Here is a 19,672-nt window from a genome sequence, read left to right on the forward strand (position 1 = left end):
CACTGACTCTCAGTCTGGCGGATTCGTTCGTCCTGACGAGTCCTTGAGTGCTATGAAACTGAAGACCGTATGTGCCATGCTGGTTCCAAATTCCCTCTTGTTTAGTGCACAAAAAATAAATATGTATGAGCCAAAATGGCGTCAGTTACATAATCCAGACCGAGTATAGACTACTGTCAGAAAATGAGATTAGACGTTTATGCAAAATTATATACTGTACATAATGTGTGTGTGTGTGTGTGTGTATTACAGTCCGTATTCATTGGTACGTCTGCCAAACAAAACAAACATATAATAATTGAGATACACCTATGCGTAAGACATTTATGTATTATTATTATTATTATTATTATTATTATTATTATTATTATTATTATTTCTTAGCAGACGCCCCTGTCCAAACAATATATTACATTTAATTAGATTAATCGTGTTGGCTAAATAATGTTAATGCTTCAAACTGTTGTTATCTCCGGGATTTTAAATATATATTTGTCACAACTGTATTTAATTTAACCCAGTCAAATATAGACTTTTCCTAGCTTTTGTGGTGTGCAGTGAACGACTCGTTCTTTCTGGTTGAAGTCTATCTAACCCGTCCTGTTCGGGCTGCATTGGTGCGAGTCACTGAATCAGTGAACGACATGAACGAAATGAATCGATTCACCAAACTGAACTGAATCAAATGAATTGAGTCTCTAAAAAGAATCGAACTGCCAATCACTAGTGGCAATATGGTTCTATGCGAGCTTGCGTCACATCCCTTGCACTTTTGGACGTGCTCGTTCATGTAACCTTCTTCACAGTAAAGCAAAGACGGGTGCGCGCTTCGAACCTCTCGCCAGCCAATCAGGGAGCACATTTTCTTGAAAGTAGAACTCACAAGCCAACTCCCACAACCGCCAAAGCTTCTTCGTGATTGGACGGAATGTGAACTGACGCATATATGACGTCAGGAAAGGACAAATTGATTAAGCGCGAGGACGTCCGGCCTCTGTGAGCAGCCGGCAGTGAGAGGGAGGCTCCATTTTGAGGCTCACGGATAAAGTGAGTGCAAATTGTATTCATGGAAGAGTAATCTAGCTATTGTAAAAACTCACTAATGGCAAACTCTTTGTGATTATGAAATCATAATATGTAGTTTTTGTTTTATATAATTTAAATCTATAAAATGTAGTCAGGCTGAAGGGCACAGTCTACCTCAATGACAACCCGGCGCAGCGAATAGAAAGTCGTTATAACCTTTAGAAAATTACCATTCTCCGAGTTATATTATTAGTCTAACCAGACTTAACAAATCTATATAGTTGAGGGGATCATCTGTGACTTAAGAGATTTTATTAAAAAAAAATGTATTCAATTTTCTTTCTTCTCCGCAGCCCACCACCCAGGAATATGTATCCCACCACGCTGACACAGTTGGCACGGGTGAACCCGTTTTGTGCCCCGGTGTTCGCTCTGCAGAAAGTGGAGGAGCCCCGACAGAGCACCGCCGTCCAGGGGCAGAACAGTCGTCGCCTCGCCGCCGCCGCAGTGTCCGGTAAGCCGGGTTTGAAAACGCGTGCGTTAAAAATGATACGGAATAAATCACAAGTATATGGGGTCCTGGTTTGTTATCACGACGCATACCGTTTTTGTTTAATTAAACGACTCCATTGTTGATCTGAACCAAAATTGCGTAAGACGTCTTCTGCAGAATCGGGTTCAGATTCCAAGATGGTCGATGCATAGTCGCTGTTTCCCTGTATCTATAACGATATCCGTGTCCTGGATAGCTGTAGTCCTGCCGTTTGCGGGCTGTGATCCTGTAGTAATGTGCTTTTCAATCAGAAAGCCCTAGAAATACACGTTATGCTAACGTCGAATTACTCCCGCGCCGGTTTGATTATTGGCTCCTTTTAAGAAGCCATGGATGCAGTAACGTGGAGTGTGCTGGTATAATTGGTTAGTAAATAATGTATTGTACTGTGTGCCGCAGTGTTCGTGTAGTGTTGAGGAAATTTTCTCCTGGCCTGTGTTCAGGCTTTCTGTGTGGAGGGCACAGAAGGGCAAACTGCGGTACATAGTGCGTACATAGTACACTGGGTCTTAACACGGCGACACAAATAAAGCAAAAACTATCTTGCCATATTTAGTTTGAAAATATCTGTTTTGTGTAAATAGACGGACAGTAAAAGGACCTTTTTGTTGTTTTGTCTACACCGCATGACCCCTAAACCCCATGAAAGGTCCCAGTAAAGCAGGCCCTCATTGGCTGTCTCTGTTATGGACGAGGTGGGATTGGTTATTTATGGGAGTTGCAATTTAATACTGTAATATGAAGAATAAATCACGCGATTTGGAATATGAATTATTGTACATTCTTGCAACCAAACGAGCCTCTTAACCCTTTGGATTAATTAGGAATCTGAACTTTGTAATTGGTTTGGCTATTAGTTTCAATGTCTACTTGTCCATCTTGTTTTTTATCTTGAAGCCTCATCTTTAATTCTGTAGTAAGATTCATAAGGGTAGCTTCCACTGATCCTCTGGGCTGCGAGGTTAACCTTTGTAAAGTAGCCCCATAGTATGTTTCTTGTTTTATATGGTGAAGTTTTTTTTACATGGAATAAAACTATGCAATTCAAGTGTGATTAGCTTCCATTTCCCACTACTCTCCTGACTCTGGCTATCTTTCAGTAGAGGAGGGGGACAGCTGTGAGTTCGGCTCCCAGAAATATTTTCTTCTCTGTGGCTTGGGTGGGATTCTTAGCTGTGGCACAACGCACACAGCTGTCGTGCCCTTAGACCTGATTAAATGCAGGATACAGGTTGGTGACCTGTGCATGTCAGTGGTTTAATTTTAACAGGCTTGTGAGTTGCAACCTATAAGTCTTGTTTGTAGTGGAAAACAAAATGTAATGGTCTCAGTTGAATGCTACTGACACGCATTGAATGTGAGGTGTGGTTCTGGTAGCATGCACAGAACTCTTGAACTAAGAAGCAGGGAGGTAGGCAACAGTGAAACAATGCTCTGTTGATGTAAATGGGTAGGGAGAGACATTCTGTAAATGTATAGTCTTCTCAGGGTGACCTTTAGTAGTTATCTTTTACAGAGAAGTGTAGCAGCACTCTTGCCTGGCAATTCTCAAAAGACCAGTCTCTCATTCTACATGATTCAGTGAGATTTTGCATATCTAGTTGGTAGTATTCCATCCATCCATCCATCCATCCATCCATTTTCTACACCGCTTGTCCTGGTGAGGGTCGCAGTGGCAGCATTCTAAGTAGGGCAGACGAAACGTCCCTTTCCCCAGCGACAGATTCTAGCTCCTCCTGGGGGATTCCCAGGCGTTCCCAGGCCAGCCAGTAAATATAGTCCCTCCAGTGTGCCTTTGGCCGGCCTCTGGGGTAGGGGTTGGGGGCGGATGGGCGCTTGGGGCAGTTGGTAACATTCCGATGTGGAAATCTGATTTTAATGTATAAATTTCTAATCTGTGCTTTCCCCTTCAAACATAAATGAGGCCTTGCAGTCAATGGCCAATCTAATGAAAGGAACGGTAGTAGTCAAACATTCAGACTGATCTGAGCTACAGTACTGGTCAGAATTCTATCTTTTAGATTTCTTCAGATTCTTTTTGATTTAATTTAGATCTTAAATCCACAAAATCTCATTAGCTTGGAAAAAATTATGCCTAGCTGTGCATGACCTCTAGCAGGCAGTGAATGCATTTAGAATCGCTGTTATAGGGGGCTGGAGTTCTCGCAAAGATAATTCCCTAAACTGCTAGACAAGGCAGTTTGCTCTCAACTCTACAAAGTATTTAATTTTATGAATATTAGTGAACAAGAAGGGTGCTGTGGTGCCCTTCATTTATTGCCCTTCATTCAACTCTAGTTTTCCATGTGGGGCCTCTTATTTCTGTTTGAGATCTTTGCTGGTGTAAATCTTGTATTTAAGATTTTTGTGAAACCAAAGTGACCATCAACCTGGACTATGTTATAAACTTAATCTGCAGTTTAAGTCTCACCTGTTTTATGATCTGGGATTCAACATGAAGCTAATTAGATTGATGCACCCAGTGGGATATCGTTGACAATGGGAAATCTACATCTATTTCTTCACTTTTGCATCCCTCCAATCCCCTAACAACCCAGCCTGTGAGTGTGGCATGTTGTTTAAACTGCATGGCCTGTGTGTTTTGTCTTGTTTGCTGCAGATAATGTGAGCTGTGAGTTTGGCTCTATGAAATACTATGCGCTGTGTGGCTTCGGAGGTATCCTCAGTTGCGGACTCACACACACAGCTGTTGTGCCCCTGGATTTAGTCAAATGTCGCCTCCAGGTTGGTATCTGATTTTTGCTATTGGTTCTAATTTTGGGGTGTCTGCAACCCTTAATCTAGATATCCTTGATTTTTGCAATTTATTAGCCTACTGCCAGTTTTATAGGTAACTTGGAATGCTTAATTTTTAAGGACCTGGAACACTGCAAATAAAAGTAGTAAGTCCATTTAACTAATTAGAGCAGGTTCAAAGCATGACCATGTTTTTTCACAGAACCTTTGGTGAAGCAACGTTTATACCTGTGGGATTTATAGTATATACTAGCCTATTTAGCGTAAACCAAGGTGACTTCCATGGTGTAAGATCAAAATGGAGAATACCCACACAATCATCACAACTCCAAAATACAAATAAGTGTTTATTTAGTTTATTTATTTAAAAACGTTTTCAATCTGCACAAGGTCTTTTATGTGTATGTGTATATGTACACATGTAAATACACATGTACATACACATTTCATTAAACTCCAGAATTGAAATACTTCATCTTCCTCCTTCAGAATAAAGTTGAATTTTGTACAACATTTGTCTGCAAGGCTTGACTTTACCTCCGACTTAAACAATGGTACCTAAAGTAGCAGTCTTCAAGGCAGATGTTGTAGCCAGTGTGCACATTTTGTGATGTATTACAGAATCCTGGAGTTGTCTAAACCTGGAGACCGGCTGTATCTTTGGTTCTCTTAGAGTTCACTTTTACACCTTCCCATTTCTGTCCTGTAGGTGAATCCAGACAAGTACAAGAGCATTTTCAAGGGTTTCTCCATCACTATCCGAGAGGATGGGCTCAGGGGCCTGGCCAAGGGCTGGGCACCCACATTCTTTGGGTACTCCATGCAGGGGCTGTGCAAGTTCGGCTTCTATGAGGTGTTTAAAATAATGTACGGCGACCTGATGGGCGAGGTAGGTGTGAGAGTACTTTTCAGTCCGTCTCTAACTGCGTGTATGCTGCTGCTCCATTACCTTCTGCCACATACATATACATACACACATGGTGTTTAGGACATGTGGTACAAGGTTTAGAGATACTCAAAGAACCTGAGGTAAATATTTCTTAAATACATGAGGGGGAAATCTTTATTGATGCGTTAACGTGGTTATAGTAAGAAGTATAAATGCTATATTCCAAAATCTGCAACTTTTTCATTAGATTCTGTCCTCACTTCATACATACATACACACACACTGGCAGTTTTGATTTTTCTAGATGGCCTTGATGCACTGTATGGAGCAATATCTCCTGTTCTGACTCCACTGTCTATCAACCTCTTGCCGAAAAGGAAAATGCCTACATGTGGAGGACTTCCTTGTACCTGGCTGCATCGGCCAGTGCCGAGTTCTTTGCAGACATTGCCCTGGCACCCATGGAGGCCGTGAAGGTGAGAATCCAGACCCAGCCGGGCTTCGCCAACACCCTGCGACAGGCTTTGCCCAAGATGTATGCTGAGGAGGGGCTGTGGGCGTAAGTTTCCGCCTGAGTTTTTTATTTGCCAATAATCCCATTTGTCCTGAATTGTTCTGCTTTCCACAATGCATTGGTTACTAGGTTAAATGATTGCACTAATCTGCTTCTCATGAGGCATTGCTATGGTTTTGATTGCAAAGCCCTTATTTGTTAGTACTTCTCCCCCTAACCCTGGTTTGTTTTATCATGTTTTGAACCTGGGATTGAAGTAGTCTGCACAACTCCCCTGATAGAGCTGCAGTACAATATTTAAAATAAATAAAATCTATTAATAACTTTACCCTGAGCTTTTGACCTATTCAGACGCACTTATTTAAAACCAATTCCTGGTTCTATGATGCTGCAAGGTGCTGTGATTTAATCTTGTTTGGCCTTGAGTTCTGCCCCCTTTCAGGATCACTGCTGCAAAGCCCATCTCTGAAGTTTGCAAGTTGATGCACACTCCCTTAGATCCACCTCTGGGGAGTGTTCTGTGTTGAGTGCTGCTCTGTCTTTCTCTCTGTGGGAGAGTATAGCAGCAGCAGCAGATCCAGCCAGGACGCTCCCGGCAACTTGAATGTTGTACAGTCGGAGGTGCTTGAGTCATAAGTGTGCAAGAGTAGTCCACCTGCTCACCAGCCCCTTCGTTGCACTGGACTCCAGCCAGCTCTTTGCCCTGGAATCATCCCAGTGCAGCCAGGCTGGTGGGCGGACAGGCTTTGTCCGTTAACTAGTAACTGAATTGGTTTTCAAACTGCATTGCATTCCAAACTTAAATGCTGTTTCTCCTATAGCTTCTACAAGGGTGTGGTCCCTCTCTGGATGAGGCAGATCCCCTACACCATGATGAAGTTTGCCTGCTTTGAGCGCACTGTGGAGGCATTGTACAAGTTTGTGGTGCCCAAGCCCCGCAATGAGTGCACCAAGAGCGAGCAGCTGGTCGTCACCTTTGTGGCTGGATACATTGGTGAGTAAGGGGAGGTGTTTTCCAGTTTAAATCTACAATATTGGTTCAATTAAAGTATAACGCTCTAGACCCCAGAACCATTTTAGAACTGTCTTCTAGATTCCTGAGTGTCAAATTAATCCACCAATCCACAATTTCCTATAAATACTACTTTCTGCAGAAATATTGGTTTAATTCTTGGGTACTGTATCAAATGTATAGCTGCAACACAATGGAAAACATAAGCATAAACTAAATTTAATACAGTGCCTTGTTCATAATGTACACCCCAGTCAAAAATGATTTTGCTTCAGTCTGTCATTTTTCAGATTTAGTAACTTCCATACTTTCATAAAATGTACAATTCAATCTTAATATATATTTTTAGACCAACTCCGTCAACTACAGCTTGCATAAAGTTAGTTTTTGCTAGCATTATTCATGTAGAAGTTTGACTGGTATTTTTAAAACTCTCCATAATGAGTCCTAAATCATCCAACATTACTTTCAGCACAAATCATTGACTAATTTCCTGAAATCTGAAAATACATTGTAATTAAGACATTTTCTCCAAATGACCGGTTTCCCATGCACCCTTTTCCTCACCCTTCAAGGCAGGTAGATCCACATAATTTCATACACTGGTTCTTGGGTCTTCTAGCCAGACAGAGGCTTTTTTAAAATCTTGTCATTTTTTATTTTTACATGGCATTTTATATGTAAACATATGGGGGGTGGTAATGGGTCCCTCATACATATGAGTGGTGTTTTATGTTTAAATCAATCAAATAAACAATATTTTGGTAAACCGTTCTGTAAAAGTATGAACATTGTGTGTTATCACAATTAAACAAATCTGAATACAATCGAGGCGTTTGCAGAATTGTGATGAGCAAATGAGACAGACCTACATGAAACAGAATATTTTTAAATTGCAAGTTTAAAAATAAATTGTATTTTATGTATACTTTCAACCTGTAAAGTTTAAATGAGTGATGGGGGGGGGGGGGGGGTCAGCCTTATTCGACTGTGGTGTCTGGCATTAATGCAGTTTTCTTCCTGCATAATGTTTAACAATACATTTTGTCCTAAACCTACTTACCTGAATGTCTTCCCCATTATCCAGATTAATGTCTAAAGCTGACATGATTGAGTATCACTTTCTAAACTCGGAGGGTCTTTGGCTGGTAGCATCAAACATTCAAATATAAACCTAGATTTTCTCTTCCTGGTCAAATCTGAATCTCTCGTGTATTAGGAAGTGTCAATGGAATGTTTGCAATATGGATTACAGGAACGCCTACAGTAATGCATGTGCGCTTGGTGGGCGTTCTAGGATGTAGAGGGGTTAAACTGCTTATTGATTAGGGAGTAGTTTTTGGAGAAACTGATTAGTTTAGCCTAAAGAGGGAGAATGTTCAAGCATCTCCCTGATTTGGAGTTGAGTTAAAATTTAGCGTGTATATTAAATTTGGTTCACTATTGATTTTCTGTGAAGTGATACTAGAAATGTTTGCAGCGGAGTCTCAAGACCCTCACATTTAAGAGGGTGCTGTGTGGATCTCTGGGTCGGAGGTTCTTCCCCAACCCCCCAAGATGCTGGTTTGAATTTGTGAGGACATTTAACCGCACAGGCAAAATTGTACATTTTGTATATTATCGGTAGGAAATTTTGGTGTGTTTTGTCCTACTGTTGTTGAATCACCCTGCTTACCCCATCTCTTCCCCCAGCTGGTGTATTCTGTGCCATTGTATCTCACCCTGCTGACTCTGTGGTGTCTGTGCTGAATAAAGAGAAGGGAAGCACTGCCATGCAAGTCCTCAAGAAGCTAGGAGTTAAAGGTGAGCAGTCTTCTGTTGTTGGTAGTAATTTCTCATTTAGTCACCGTGTTAAGTTTTTGTTTTGCAAATGTTTTGCAAATATAGCTGTTCTAACCTTACAGCTTTATAATTTCAAACAAATAACTAAAACTAAAATACTGTAGTATATCCAAGTGTACTATAGTACTGTAATTATACAGTACCAGTTTGTACAATTGTACAATTAAAATGTACCATTGTCCAACTGTTTGAACTTTAGGCTGAATGCTCAACCGCTTATTAGATTTTGACAAACTACAGTTCTTGCTGTAAAGTGATTTTGCACCAACTAAATATTTACCAACTCCAATGTATACTTAAGTGTGATTATGAGGTGCATGTTTTGGGGATTGATATGGTGCAAAACTACTAGGGCAGATATTTTCCATTGCCAAAGCTGTTGCTATCTTTTTTATTCTTATTGCTATATTTTTCATTCACATGCCTACAATAAACCCTCATAGCTATTCTGCATTTTAATTAATGCCCTTAGGAAACTGACATTGGTGTCAATGTTACGGCAGTGGGAATGTGTTCTCTGATCTGTAACCTTGCCAGCATCAGGATATACATTTAGACATTATGCCAGCTATTGGATTTGTTTTTATGCAAATTAAGTCCCTGGTAGACATGTTTGCGGAATATGACATTGTCAATGTGCTGCTATGTAACTTGCACACACTCCCTTAGATCCACCTCTGGGGAGTGTCCCTGTGTTGTACTGCTCTTGGCTCGCTCTCTCTCTCTCTCTCTCTCTCTCTGTGTGGGAGAGTGTAGCAGCAGCAGCTCCAGCCAGGAGGCTCCCAGCAACTTGTATGTTGTACGGTCAGAGGTGCTTGAGTCATAGGTGTGTGAGAATAGTCCACCTGCACACCAGCCCCCCCGCTGCACTGGACTCCAGCCAGCTCTGTGCCCTGGAACCCCCCCAGTGCAGCCAGGCTGGTGGGCGGACAGGCTTAGCCGTGTTTATTGTAGACTGTGTTCCTGCAGATAATGGGTTTTGTTCTGGGTAGAGTTTGCTTTACTCCACTGGTCAAGATGCATTTATTTAAATATTTTTTGAATGGGGTCTATGTACTCGTATACTCAACCTTCCCTTCCTGCTCTGCCCTCCCCCTGTCTTTCTGTCTCTGTCTCTCCCAGGTGTGTGGAAGGGCCTGGTCGCCCGTATTATCATGATTGGTACCCTTACGGCCCTGCAGTGGTTCATCTACGACTCTGTGAAGGTGTACTTCAGGCTGCCCCGCCCCCCTCCCCCAGAGATGCCCGAGTCCCTGAAGAAGAAGTTAGGGCTGACTGAGTAACCTGGGCAGCTTGTGATCCCGGTTAACCCAACATCACAGCATTTCATCCACACCCCTTTTAAAATTTTGTATATTTAAAAACAAAAGTATATGACAATGGGATGTGGCAGTTTTCCCCCACAGGCCTGATCTGATGTAAATGTATATTATTGTGGAAGTAGTCTGGGAGATTGGGTTGTTCCTTACTGAGGGGGAGGAGGACCCAGGAATGAGTTTGTTTTATCAACTCTTTAGTTTGTGGGGAGGTACAGAACAATACAACAATAAACTCTGGAACCACACAGAACTTGAAATGGCTGTTCATTTTCCTTATCAACCTGTTGAATGTTTTTGATTTCCATAGAAGTTATTAATCTGGAATTTACCCTAAACAAGCAGTTGTAATGCAATGGAAACTTCAATATACTGTGACTGTAGTTTGGATGTTGCATTTATCCTTTTCGGCATTAAGGTGTGTATGTTTTATTGTGACCAGTTGTACAGAACATGAGCTCTTCATGTCCAAGGAATGGTTGTGTCCTTCTGAACCTCTAGAACAGGAGCATCAGACTCCAGTCCTGGGAGGGTGCAGTGTCTGCTGGTTTTTGTTCCAGCAGGAGCTCCCAATTTTATTTATGTAAAATTATCTAAAACTGCTGATGCATTAGTATGTTGATGAACTCACAGAACATTTGTCTTAAATTAATCCAGTTAATTGTTTAATTAGACCAATTAAGGAGCCAAGAGCTGGACTGGAACAAATCCAGCAGACACTGGCCCCCCATGACTGGAATCCGACACCTCAACTATACAAGTTATTCCTAAATTGGTACATGTGGCACTTTACTCATGCCTGTCCATTTGTATCCATTAGCAATAAAGGTTTTTCACCAATCCTAATGCTTTTTATTTTTAGAACTTTTGTAGGGAAGTGTCCGTGACACCATGGGTGGTGCATTTTGACCGCAATTCTCCGTTCCACTAGCCACGTTATCTGCACCTCAGCATGGCCATTCCGGTCCGGTTTCCGCTAGGGCTCAGCTGCACCTCTGCCTGTGCCCGGACATCGTCCCAAACTGGTATGGGGCATGTACTGTAATGTCCCCGATGCCACACCACTACATTTGGAAATTGTAACTACAGTAACGGTGGCCACTGTCGATGCGAGAGATGTGGTAGAAACTTTTCCAAAGAAGGAATGTGTGATTTACCTTGGGAAAAATTTTCAGCTGGAGCAGTTATTAATATATGGTGGAGCAGAAATACATTTTAAGAATGTTTGAAAAGTTCCCGAAAGTCCGGCTGGAGAAAGGACTGCAATACATTGTCCGGAATATATAAATAAATATTTGTCCTGGATTTAAATTAAATGTCCGATGTCTTGTAAATTCTCTCAAAATAATTTTAAATAGCATGGTTTTTAGATCTCCTCTGTTAACACTATCTTAAAATGTTTAAGACCGAGGCTATTTTTTATGTGATCAATTGCATGAAGAAGTGCATATTTTTATTATATTTGTAAGCCCTCATTATCGCAAATTATATGTTAATGGTAATCCAAGTATAGGTGATTTACCAACTGCAGAAATACAAACCTTACAAAACCTAGCGATTTAATACAACTGAGCCATGAATTACGGTGTCAAAGGTGTTTTTAAAGGAATCCCATTCAAAATAAAAGTTGATGCTACGTGTGATATTTATTCGTGATTTTTATTGTGCAACATTGATAAAGTTGTAGGTATATACAGAGAAAAAATGCTAATACTGAATTTGTGGAAAAACTGTTCTAGTAAGTTATAGATCCCAGAGTGTTTAAATATACGTGTATTAGTTTTTCTTAAGAAACTACATATAAAGGCTGTGACTGTATATGTCATACTGTATATTTCATGATATAGATATGTAGTGGCTACACGGGACATATTTAAACCCAGCACACTGTATTTAATAATGCAATTCAGTTCATTCTCCCACATATAAATTAATAAGGGAGAATATCTAGGATACTTAAATTAAGCTATATTGTCAATGTTAATCAGATCATGATACAGGGAGAAGTAACAACATAAACTAGATGAAATGGGAACATTTCTAACAAACTATTGTATTTTTAAGTGATGTAATTTGTTTTATATATTGTTTCAATGTGTCCCAGATTCAAAATTTGAATATCTGGTATAACATACGAGAAGACTGTTAGATATCGTAAAAACGTTTCAGCCCAAAGTTTATTACACTTTAATGTTAGAGGTATTTCAGCCTCCAGTTTAAAACACTAAATCCTAGAGTGCAGAGGGTTGGGACAGTGGTATGAAATGTATCCTGAGTTTTAAGATTACTTCTCAATTGGGTAGATCAGGGGTGGCCAACTCTGGAGAACCCCTATCCAGCAAGTTTTAGAGGTCACCCTTGTATCACCAAGTTATAAACACCTGGAAGTATTTCATTCTGATCAATGAAGTAGGTGGTTTGGTACATTTCAGTCCTTTAGAAACCATTGGAGCAATTATCTGAATACCTGCAGCATCCCAAGGGAAGACTCACCTTTATATTAATACTAGCATTAGAAATAATAGCATGTATACAGACCTAGCAATTTGGATCTATCAGGTTAGCAAAAGTGATAAAAGGATCAGAGGCTTACATTCATGAAGGGTTTTTAACATGCATTCGTCACTGCACATAAAGTTAATTATGAATATGCTTTGTATGAGTGGATGACTTTTCATTCATTTTATGGTTTATTTTTTATTTTTATTTAAAAAAAAATAGTCGGATATAGAATTGGTGTAATGTAAAACACTTGATGAATGTAGGCTAGCATTGATTATGAATTGATTATGCTAGCATTGATTATATAGGCATAATCATTGATTATGAATGTGGCTTGTTTTGGGGGTATCGATAATCTGTCAAAAGATTTCAGGTGCTGTTAATGCCATTAAGGTTTGATGGTAAATTCTGCTTATTAGTCTGCATGTGAAAACATGCAGAGTACTGTTCTCTTACAACATCTTTATTATTATCTGCATTGTCAAACACAGACATTATGTCTCAGTTTCTATTATTATATTATTATTATTATTATTATTATTATTATTATTATTATTATTATTATTATCTGTGTTGTAAAACACAGATCTTGTTATTACTCAGTTTCTTTATTATTTGTCTGCTTATTATTATTATCTGTGTTGTAAAACGCTGTATGAAAATGGAACCTCATGTAGAAGTGACTGGAACTAAGACAGTTCAGGTTCAATGCGATTTATTACAGAGTCCAGAATATAGATCACAGTATACAAGTACACTGGATACAGCAAGGCAAAACTGATACCAAGACTTAATGGGCAAGTCAGCATTTATGAGTTGAACCCCTGTCCAACTCCACCTTCCAGAGTGACCACCCCACCCACCAGAGTATCCAATGGCAGCTGCATATTAGCATACCAAGTGACAATGGAGCCATCACCCCGCTCTCCCACATTCCAGGGTAATGGCTCACCTGTTCCCCTCACCAGTATTTTTCTCTGAGGTGATTAACTCATCCCTCCCAACAGAGACAGACTGTCTCCTTACTCATCTTTATTAATAGCTTTTGATTTGCTATTGATACAAGACTGGTAAGCAAACTGTCTCCTCATCAACCTTTTGTTCCTATTGATACCAGGGACCCCACCTTGCTCAGCCATCTGTGTTTACCTCCTGTGAATTAGGACAATACCCAAGAACATTTGGAGAGATTACTTTAAACTGTGGAATATTATCAGGGTGGAATTTCCCCAGCTTCAGCAATTACATTATTCCTTACATAAACCCCCCTTAAACTTTGACCCACTGGTGGAAACAAGCAGAGAAAGGTTTACCAGTAGCGTTATATGACTAACTTATGTTGACCTGGTTTCCATATCAAGTTCTTACCCATGCATCATATAACCTACATTCTACTGGGTAACAGCAACATCCTTCTTTCCAGATATTCAATGTTTTTCTGGTTTACCTTTGATAAGGCCCGGTGGTACCATATCAGCACTAGCACCAGTACTCCTACTGATGCTGCTACAGCTAACTTGAACAGCCAATCCCAGTAGGTTTCCTCATTGTTAGTGGTTACTATTGAATGATCATTTGCATAGTTGTGGATTTGCTGTTTTAGCACCTTCTCTTGCTCCTTCACCATAATTAATGCAATTCCATTTGTTTTTCTTTGAGTTCAGGTAAGGGGTCAGCTTGCATATTCTCAGCATATTGGTCTTCCAAATTTAAGTCAAGCCTATCCCCTGTGTATTACAACATTCTTTCCCCAATGTTAATCGAATAATTGACCTGTACACAAGTATTCCCAAGTGGCTGGCACTGCACATCTGCAGACATTAGATGCTTATACATATAATTAATACAATGTGTTATTTCCAATTAACCTTACATCATTGTATCCTTTGTTTACTGTCTCAGTAGAAAACAAACAATCAAAATTACTCTGATTGGTTGCATTTTTCCATCCACAACCTAGGTATGACTTTAGTCTATTACTGGAACACATTATCACATCTTTTCCAACATTACATCCCTTTAGACTTTCAATCTCAAGTAACTGTCCCATTGTGTACTGTCATACCATGTTCTTTATGTATCCTAATTATTTAATTGTTATAGTTTCCCCATGTTGATCATGTTATAAGTATTCTGATACACATCAATTTTTCATACACAGGTATAGCCATAACCAATACAATTTTTTTGCTAGTATGATTATATTTTAATGGGATTGTAAGAGCATTTTTGACTATGTGTGCAAACTCCACAGGTAGAACACACTCTCGCTGGTATCTTTTACAAGTACAAATACCTTCCTTTAAAATGTTGTTTGTGCAATTCCCACAAACTATTTTATTGCTTATTGACATCCATTCTCATCTATCATGTACACAGTTCACTCTGGTAGTGTAGTGTGTTGTTTTTGTAATTGTACATGCATAGGTTTTTCCAAATACTGACTAAAAAAACATTTATTTCTGGCTAGTGTGTGCTTGACACTGGGAGTCTGGCAACTTACCCAAAATGCTTCGTGCTAATTCTGAATTAAACCAGTTAAGATCTCCTTCTATACAGGAGCTAAGGTTAGCTCCCCATGTTTGCCTGGTTCCCTTTGAGCAATTCTTCCATGTTTTGCATGTCTTCCTTTGATGAAATGTCTAGGGAACCGATGAGCAATTACGTCAGTCACAAAGTCCTGCACCATTGTGTGCATATGACTTGAAGAAGCTATACAGAACTGTTGTTGTCATAATTTAAATAGCTCTCCCATAACGTTTATGTTTAATGGCATCTGTGCTTCTATATAATTGATCATAATATCATCTGTTTGACTAGATAACTGTGCTTGTCACTGTAACAAGTTTCCCAATGTAGTTTGTATTAATGCATACTTTTAGCAGACCTATTTGATGACCATTGTTCTGCCCTCACAATGTGTCTGAAGTACAAGTCTTGGCAGACAGCGAACAGCTTCTCAATAAAAAATCAGGAGGCAGGAGTAGCGTTTGGACTCTTTACTGAAAAGCGTATTTTGTGATTAGGAAATCTGTTAGAAAATGATCTGCACACATTAATAAATACAAATGTATACAAATAGATTTCAATCACAAGCTGACAGGCAGAAAGGATAAAGACAACTAAATGAATATATGAAACTGCGCATATACAAAGTAATTACAAAGATAAAATGCCATAAAACAAATAAATGTCAGTTAATTTGCATGACAAAGACGGCTATCACGCTGACAGTGTAATTCCTATTACGGTCGAAACCACAGATGAGTTTATCGGCATGAAAACCATACAGACTGAACATTTTTAAATGTAAACTAACATGAAACAGCACTTGAATCAGTTAAAACATGCTATAGTGATTTACAAACAGCAATTATCTACTTACAGACTTATTTTTCCAAGACCTGTCATATAAGAATATATGGAGCTCATTCACGCTGTTCTCTTCAGATCTGTTAATAGCGGAAGGTGTCCTGGACCAGAAGTTAGCGGATATACGCTGCAGTACCCGATTTCGCCACTAGATGGTAGTGTAAGGCAACAAAACAATATAATACTATGTACAGACATATATACAGCAAGCAGAACCACTGTATAAAGAATTCCAAGAACTAAACAGACCTCCCAAATCTCCAAGAATACTTATCTTTTTTCAATTACTGGGCGTACCTCTCAGGGCTACATCTTCCCATTCTCTTGTTATTATGTCATCATAAGGTCTAGCTATGGCAAGATTGTTTTTACAAGCATCTGTTTGCTGGGTGTTGAGCTGTCCTACACTTAGTACTACTGTCACATATTCCCACTTCACATTGTTGATATAGGTCCAAGGATCAGATGCCATAACAATTCCATTAGATGGCATAGGCCACTTGTTAGGGCACATCCTAACACATCTTAGTTTGTCATCAGTTACCCAACCATTTGCATATTTGCATTTATAATTCCCTGGTGTATTTTCACAAATGTGGATCCTGGCACAAATGTTCCCATTTTCTTTGCATTCGTCCCTGTCTTCACATTTACTAATGCCATTACTAGTGTAGCAATCATGGTACGACATTCCACTCCTTCTCTGTTCTGGCAGGTAGCTATCCTATGGCAGTTCAGTCCCATTGCAGTGTTCCACAGGTATTGTTCTTGATGATATTACCGAATGCCATGGTTAGGCAGTGATAAGGAGAACTGAGAAGCTCCCCCCTTGATGCACTCTTCTCCAGCCCATGGTCCAAAGTGCAGGAACCGTATCTGTAAGACAATCAAGTGCAGTATTTATTCTTTGTCAGTTTCCAGTTGCTGCCTGTATGTTTGATACAATTTACACTTGTCGGCATGATACCATTTATATAATGGTTCCTTACTGCCCCTTACTCGTATTCTCAGATTACCCACCCCACAGGTGTCCACAATCTCATGTGGTCCTGTCCAGTTTGCATCCCAGGGCCCTTTTTGCAGCTAGTTTTTAACCATTACCTGTTCCCCTATTCTGAATTGGTGAGCATTTGGTCTCACATCTCTATCCCATCTCTATTTGTTCCCTTGGTGGGTAATCCCCAACCCATGAGCTGCAGCTTGTCCTCCAGCTGTTTCTGTTCCTCTCTCAGAAACTGATCCCAGTACCCCAGTACTTTTGCTTACAGTTCCCCTAACAGCCATTAGGATGCCTGGCAAATGTCTACTCCAGTCTTTTCCAGCCTCCAGTGTGGCCTTGTTTAGTGCAGTTTTGATGGTCCTATTCACCCTTTCCACCACTCCTGATGATTGTGGATGATAGGGTATGTGCCACGTTTGTGTGATTCCCAAAATAGCACATAAATCTTTTATAATTTGCCCTGTGAAATGAGTCACTTTCTAACCCACAACTCTCAGGCTGTGGCAGCAGCCATGCATTACCTGATAGGAAAAGCTTCTACCCATTTACTGAACATATCAGCAGGTAGTGGTACCCCCCTCTAGCCGGTGGCAATACTCCCACATAATCGATTTGTAGGCTTATCCAGGGTCCTTCAGCTGCTTAGGGTTGTCCCAACAATGCTTTACGCTTTTGTGGACTGGGGTTCATTTGTGCACATATCACACAGCAGTCACATACTTCTTCAGTTGTTTGTCTCATTCCTGGCCACCAGTGAGATTCCCTTATCATGTTCATTACTCTTTCTGTTGCTCGGATCCCAGTAAATCAGGCACCCCAGTGAGCGCTTCCAGTAACAGTGTAGACTCTCAGCAGGAGACAGGCCCGGGAAGTAAAGTCACTGACATAAAGTCTGTTAGTTTATCTTCATTTATTGAAAGTTTCACACAAGCAATATTTCAAAGGAGTTTCAGGGCTGTCCCGAACCTGGATGATATTTTCTTGACATGTCCCGGGTGTCACAGTCTCTCAGGGGAAGGACCGCAGAACTTAGGGAGTTAGGACCCAGGTGCAGTTCACGTAGAGTGGGCAGACAAGACAAAGGGGCTAGGCAAAGACGTGGTCGAGGAAACAAGCTATGGTCGTGGGATCAAGCAGACAGACTAGCAAAGGCAAGACGGAATCGAAAACAGAAAGACAGGCAATAATAAATAAAGGAGACAAGGAGCCAGGAGATGACTTGGAATCGTAGCAAAAGCTGACGAGACTTCACCCCGAGTGAGGGCAGTGAGGGGTTTAAGACAGGCAGCAGGAACTGGGAAGAAAGGTGCAGAGCCAATGGAAACCAAGGAAGAGTGAACAAGTGCACATGGGAGACCAGAATATTAATAGGGTGATAAACAGGTGAAAAAAAAACAATGAGGAGAAAGGAAAGACAGGGAGACAGCAGCCTCTAGTGGAGAGAGAGGGTGTGTAATGGGGAACCGTGACACTGGGGCAGTTCCGAGACACGGGAAGCAATAATTCATGAGGTATTCTTTTTAATTAGGGAAACAATATGTCATCCAGACATGGAAGCGCGGGTACCAAGGACACAGCACACACTATACTGATAAGAACATGTTATATAGTTTTGGTTCGTTAACTAAAGAATGTCCACGGCAGTAGAAATTATCTCCACACAGATACATCTGAGCAGAGAAATCCTAATAAGAACAAAGAAACCCTTATAAGAGCAAGTTTTAACTAGTAACTTACTGGAAAGTGTATGTACAATACATAGGGGGCAATTTTACCCCAACACTCGGTTAGCCATCGGCCTACTCTTTGTGGTGATACACCTTTGATCTATCCCTCTACCAATAATTTGATTGGTGTGTGTGGGGTTTGTAATTCCAGCTCATTGAACCCCACTATGTGTTCTGTGATTCCCAGTGCACAGTGTGCTCCGAGTAAATGCTTGCTACATCTGTCAAACCCTCTTTCTACTGGTCTCAAAACTCTAGAAAAGTACCCTACTGGCCTGTGTTGATTGTGTACTTCCTGTAGCAGTACAGCTGATATGGCCTGATCTGTAGAAGTCACTTGTAGGGCAAAGGGTTTTTCATTATCTGGGTTTCTCAATGCTGGAGCTGTCATCAATGTTTTTTTCAATTTTTCAAAAGGGTCCTGATCCTCTGGAGTCCAATCTAGCTCCTCGGTTTTGCCCTTCAAGTGATCGTACACTGATCCCGCTAACTCTGCAAAACCTTCTATGAAACCTTCTACGATGGGTCAAACGGCCTCCTCTCGTTTGTAAACTTTCTTTCTTAAATCCATGCAAAACCCTACAATGCCCAAAAATGATCTGAGAGCTATTACTGTATGTGGTCTTGGCAGTTTCTGTATCACCTCTACTTTCTGTGGATCTGGGGTCCTACCCCCCCAGTTATTTGTACCCCAAGGAATTTCACCTGAGGTACCAATAACTGTGCTTTCTTGGGATTTAGTTTCAACCCTGCTGTTTCCATCAGGCCTAAAACTTCATCCAAAAGTTCAAGGTGTTCTCCCTCTGTGTCTGTTTCTACCAACAGGTCGTCTACATACTGTATGCAGTGGCGTCGTTAGGCCTGGGCTTCTGGGGCTTAAGCCCCAGGTCTTTTGATCCAATTCCAATAATATATTTGTACTCCGATTATTTACCATAACGGCATTGCTGCGTGATTATACACTCACCTAAAGGATTATTAGGAACACCATACTAATACTGTGTTTGACCCCCTTTCTCCTTCAGAACTGCCTTAATTCTACGTGGCATTGATTCAACAAGGTGCTGAAAGCATTCTTTAGAAATGTTGGCCCATATTGATAGGATAGCATCTTGCAGTTGATGGAGATTTGTGGGATGCACATCCAGGGCACGAAGCTCCC

General features: G+C 40.6%; 1 protein-coding gene and 2 non-coding genes across 5 annotated transcripts; all 3 read left to right on the forward strand.

Moving 5' to 3' along the window:
- Positions 1-912: 912 nt before the first annotated feature.
- On the forward strand, positions 913-10,749 carry slc25a3b (solute carrier family 25 member 3b). 3 transcript variants are annotated; one of them, XM_066705570.1, is made up of 8 exons: positions 913-1,047; positions 1,380-1,540; positions 2,680-2,810; positions 5,046-5,225; positions 5,603-5,784; positions 6,561-6,733; positions 8,444-8,554; positions 9,716-10,749. In XM_066705570.1, exons 2-8 carry the CDS (start codon positions 1,396-1,398, stop codon positions 9,874-9,876), a joined length of 1,083 nt encoding a protein of 360 aa, XP_066561667.1. In that variant the 5' UTR covers positions 913-1,047; positions 1,380-1,395; the 3' UTR covers positions 9,877-10,749. The 3 variants fall into 3 exon arrangements, with proteins under 3 accessions (XP_066561667.1, XP_066561668.1, XP_066561669.1); XM_066705571.1 differs by having other exon boundaries at positions 2,683-2,810; XM_066705572.1 differs by lacking the exon at positions 2,680-2,810 and adding an exon at positions 4,200-4,324 and having other exon boundaries at positions 914-1,047.
- Positions 6,223-6,483, forward strand: LOC136750632 (small nucleolar RNA SNORA53). Its single transcript, XR_010816924.1, has one exon. It is a non-coding gene; the product is annotated as a small nucleolar RNA SNORA53 (small nucleolar RNA).
- LOC136750633 (small nucleolar RNA SNORA53) lies at positions 9,248-9,527 on the forward strand. The gene has a single exon (XR_010816925.1). It is a non-coding gene; the product is annotated as a small nucleolar RNA SNORA53 (small nucleolar RNA).
- Positions 10,750-19,672: the final 8,923 nt, after the last annotated feature.

This window comes from Amia ocellicauda, chromosome 5 (assembly GCF_036373705.1).
Source record: "Amia ocellicauda isolate fAmiCal2 chromosome 5, fAmiCal2.hap1, whole genome shotgun sequence".
Lineage (NCBI taxonomy): Eukaryota > Metazoa > Chordata > Actinopteri > Amiiformes > Amiidae > Amia > Amia ocellicauda.

Coding starts and splice junctions, on each gene's coding strand:
- slc25a3b (XM_066705570.1), top strand. CDS start 1,396: ATGTATCCCACCACGCTGACACAGTTGGCACGGGTGAACCCGTTTTGT. Junction 6,734..8,443: donor CTTTGTGGCTGGATACATTG/GTGAGTAAGGGG, acceptor CTCTTCCCCCAG/CTGGTGTATTCTGTGCCATT. Junction 8,555..9,715: donor CAAGAAGCTAGGAGTTAAAG/GTGAGCAGTCTT, acceptor TGTCTCTCCCAG/GTGTGTGGAAGGGCCTGGTC.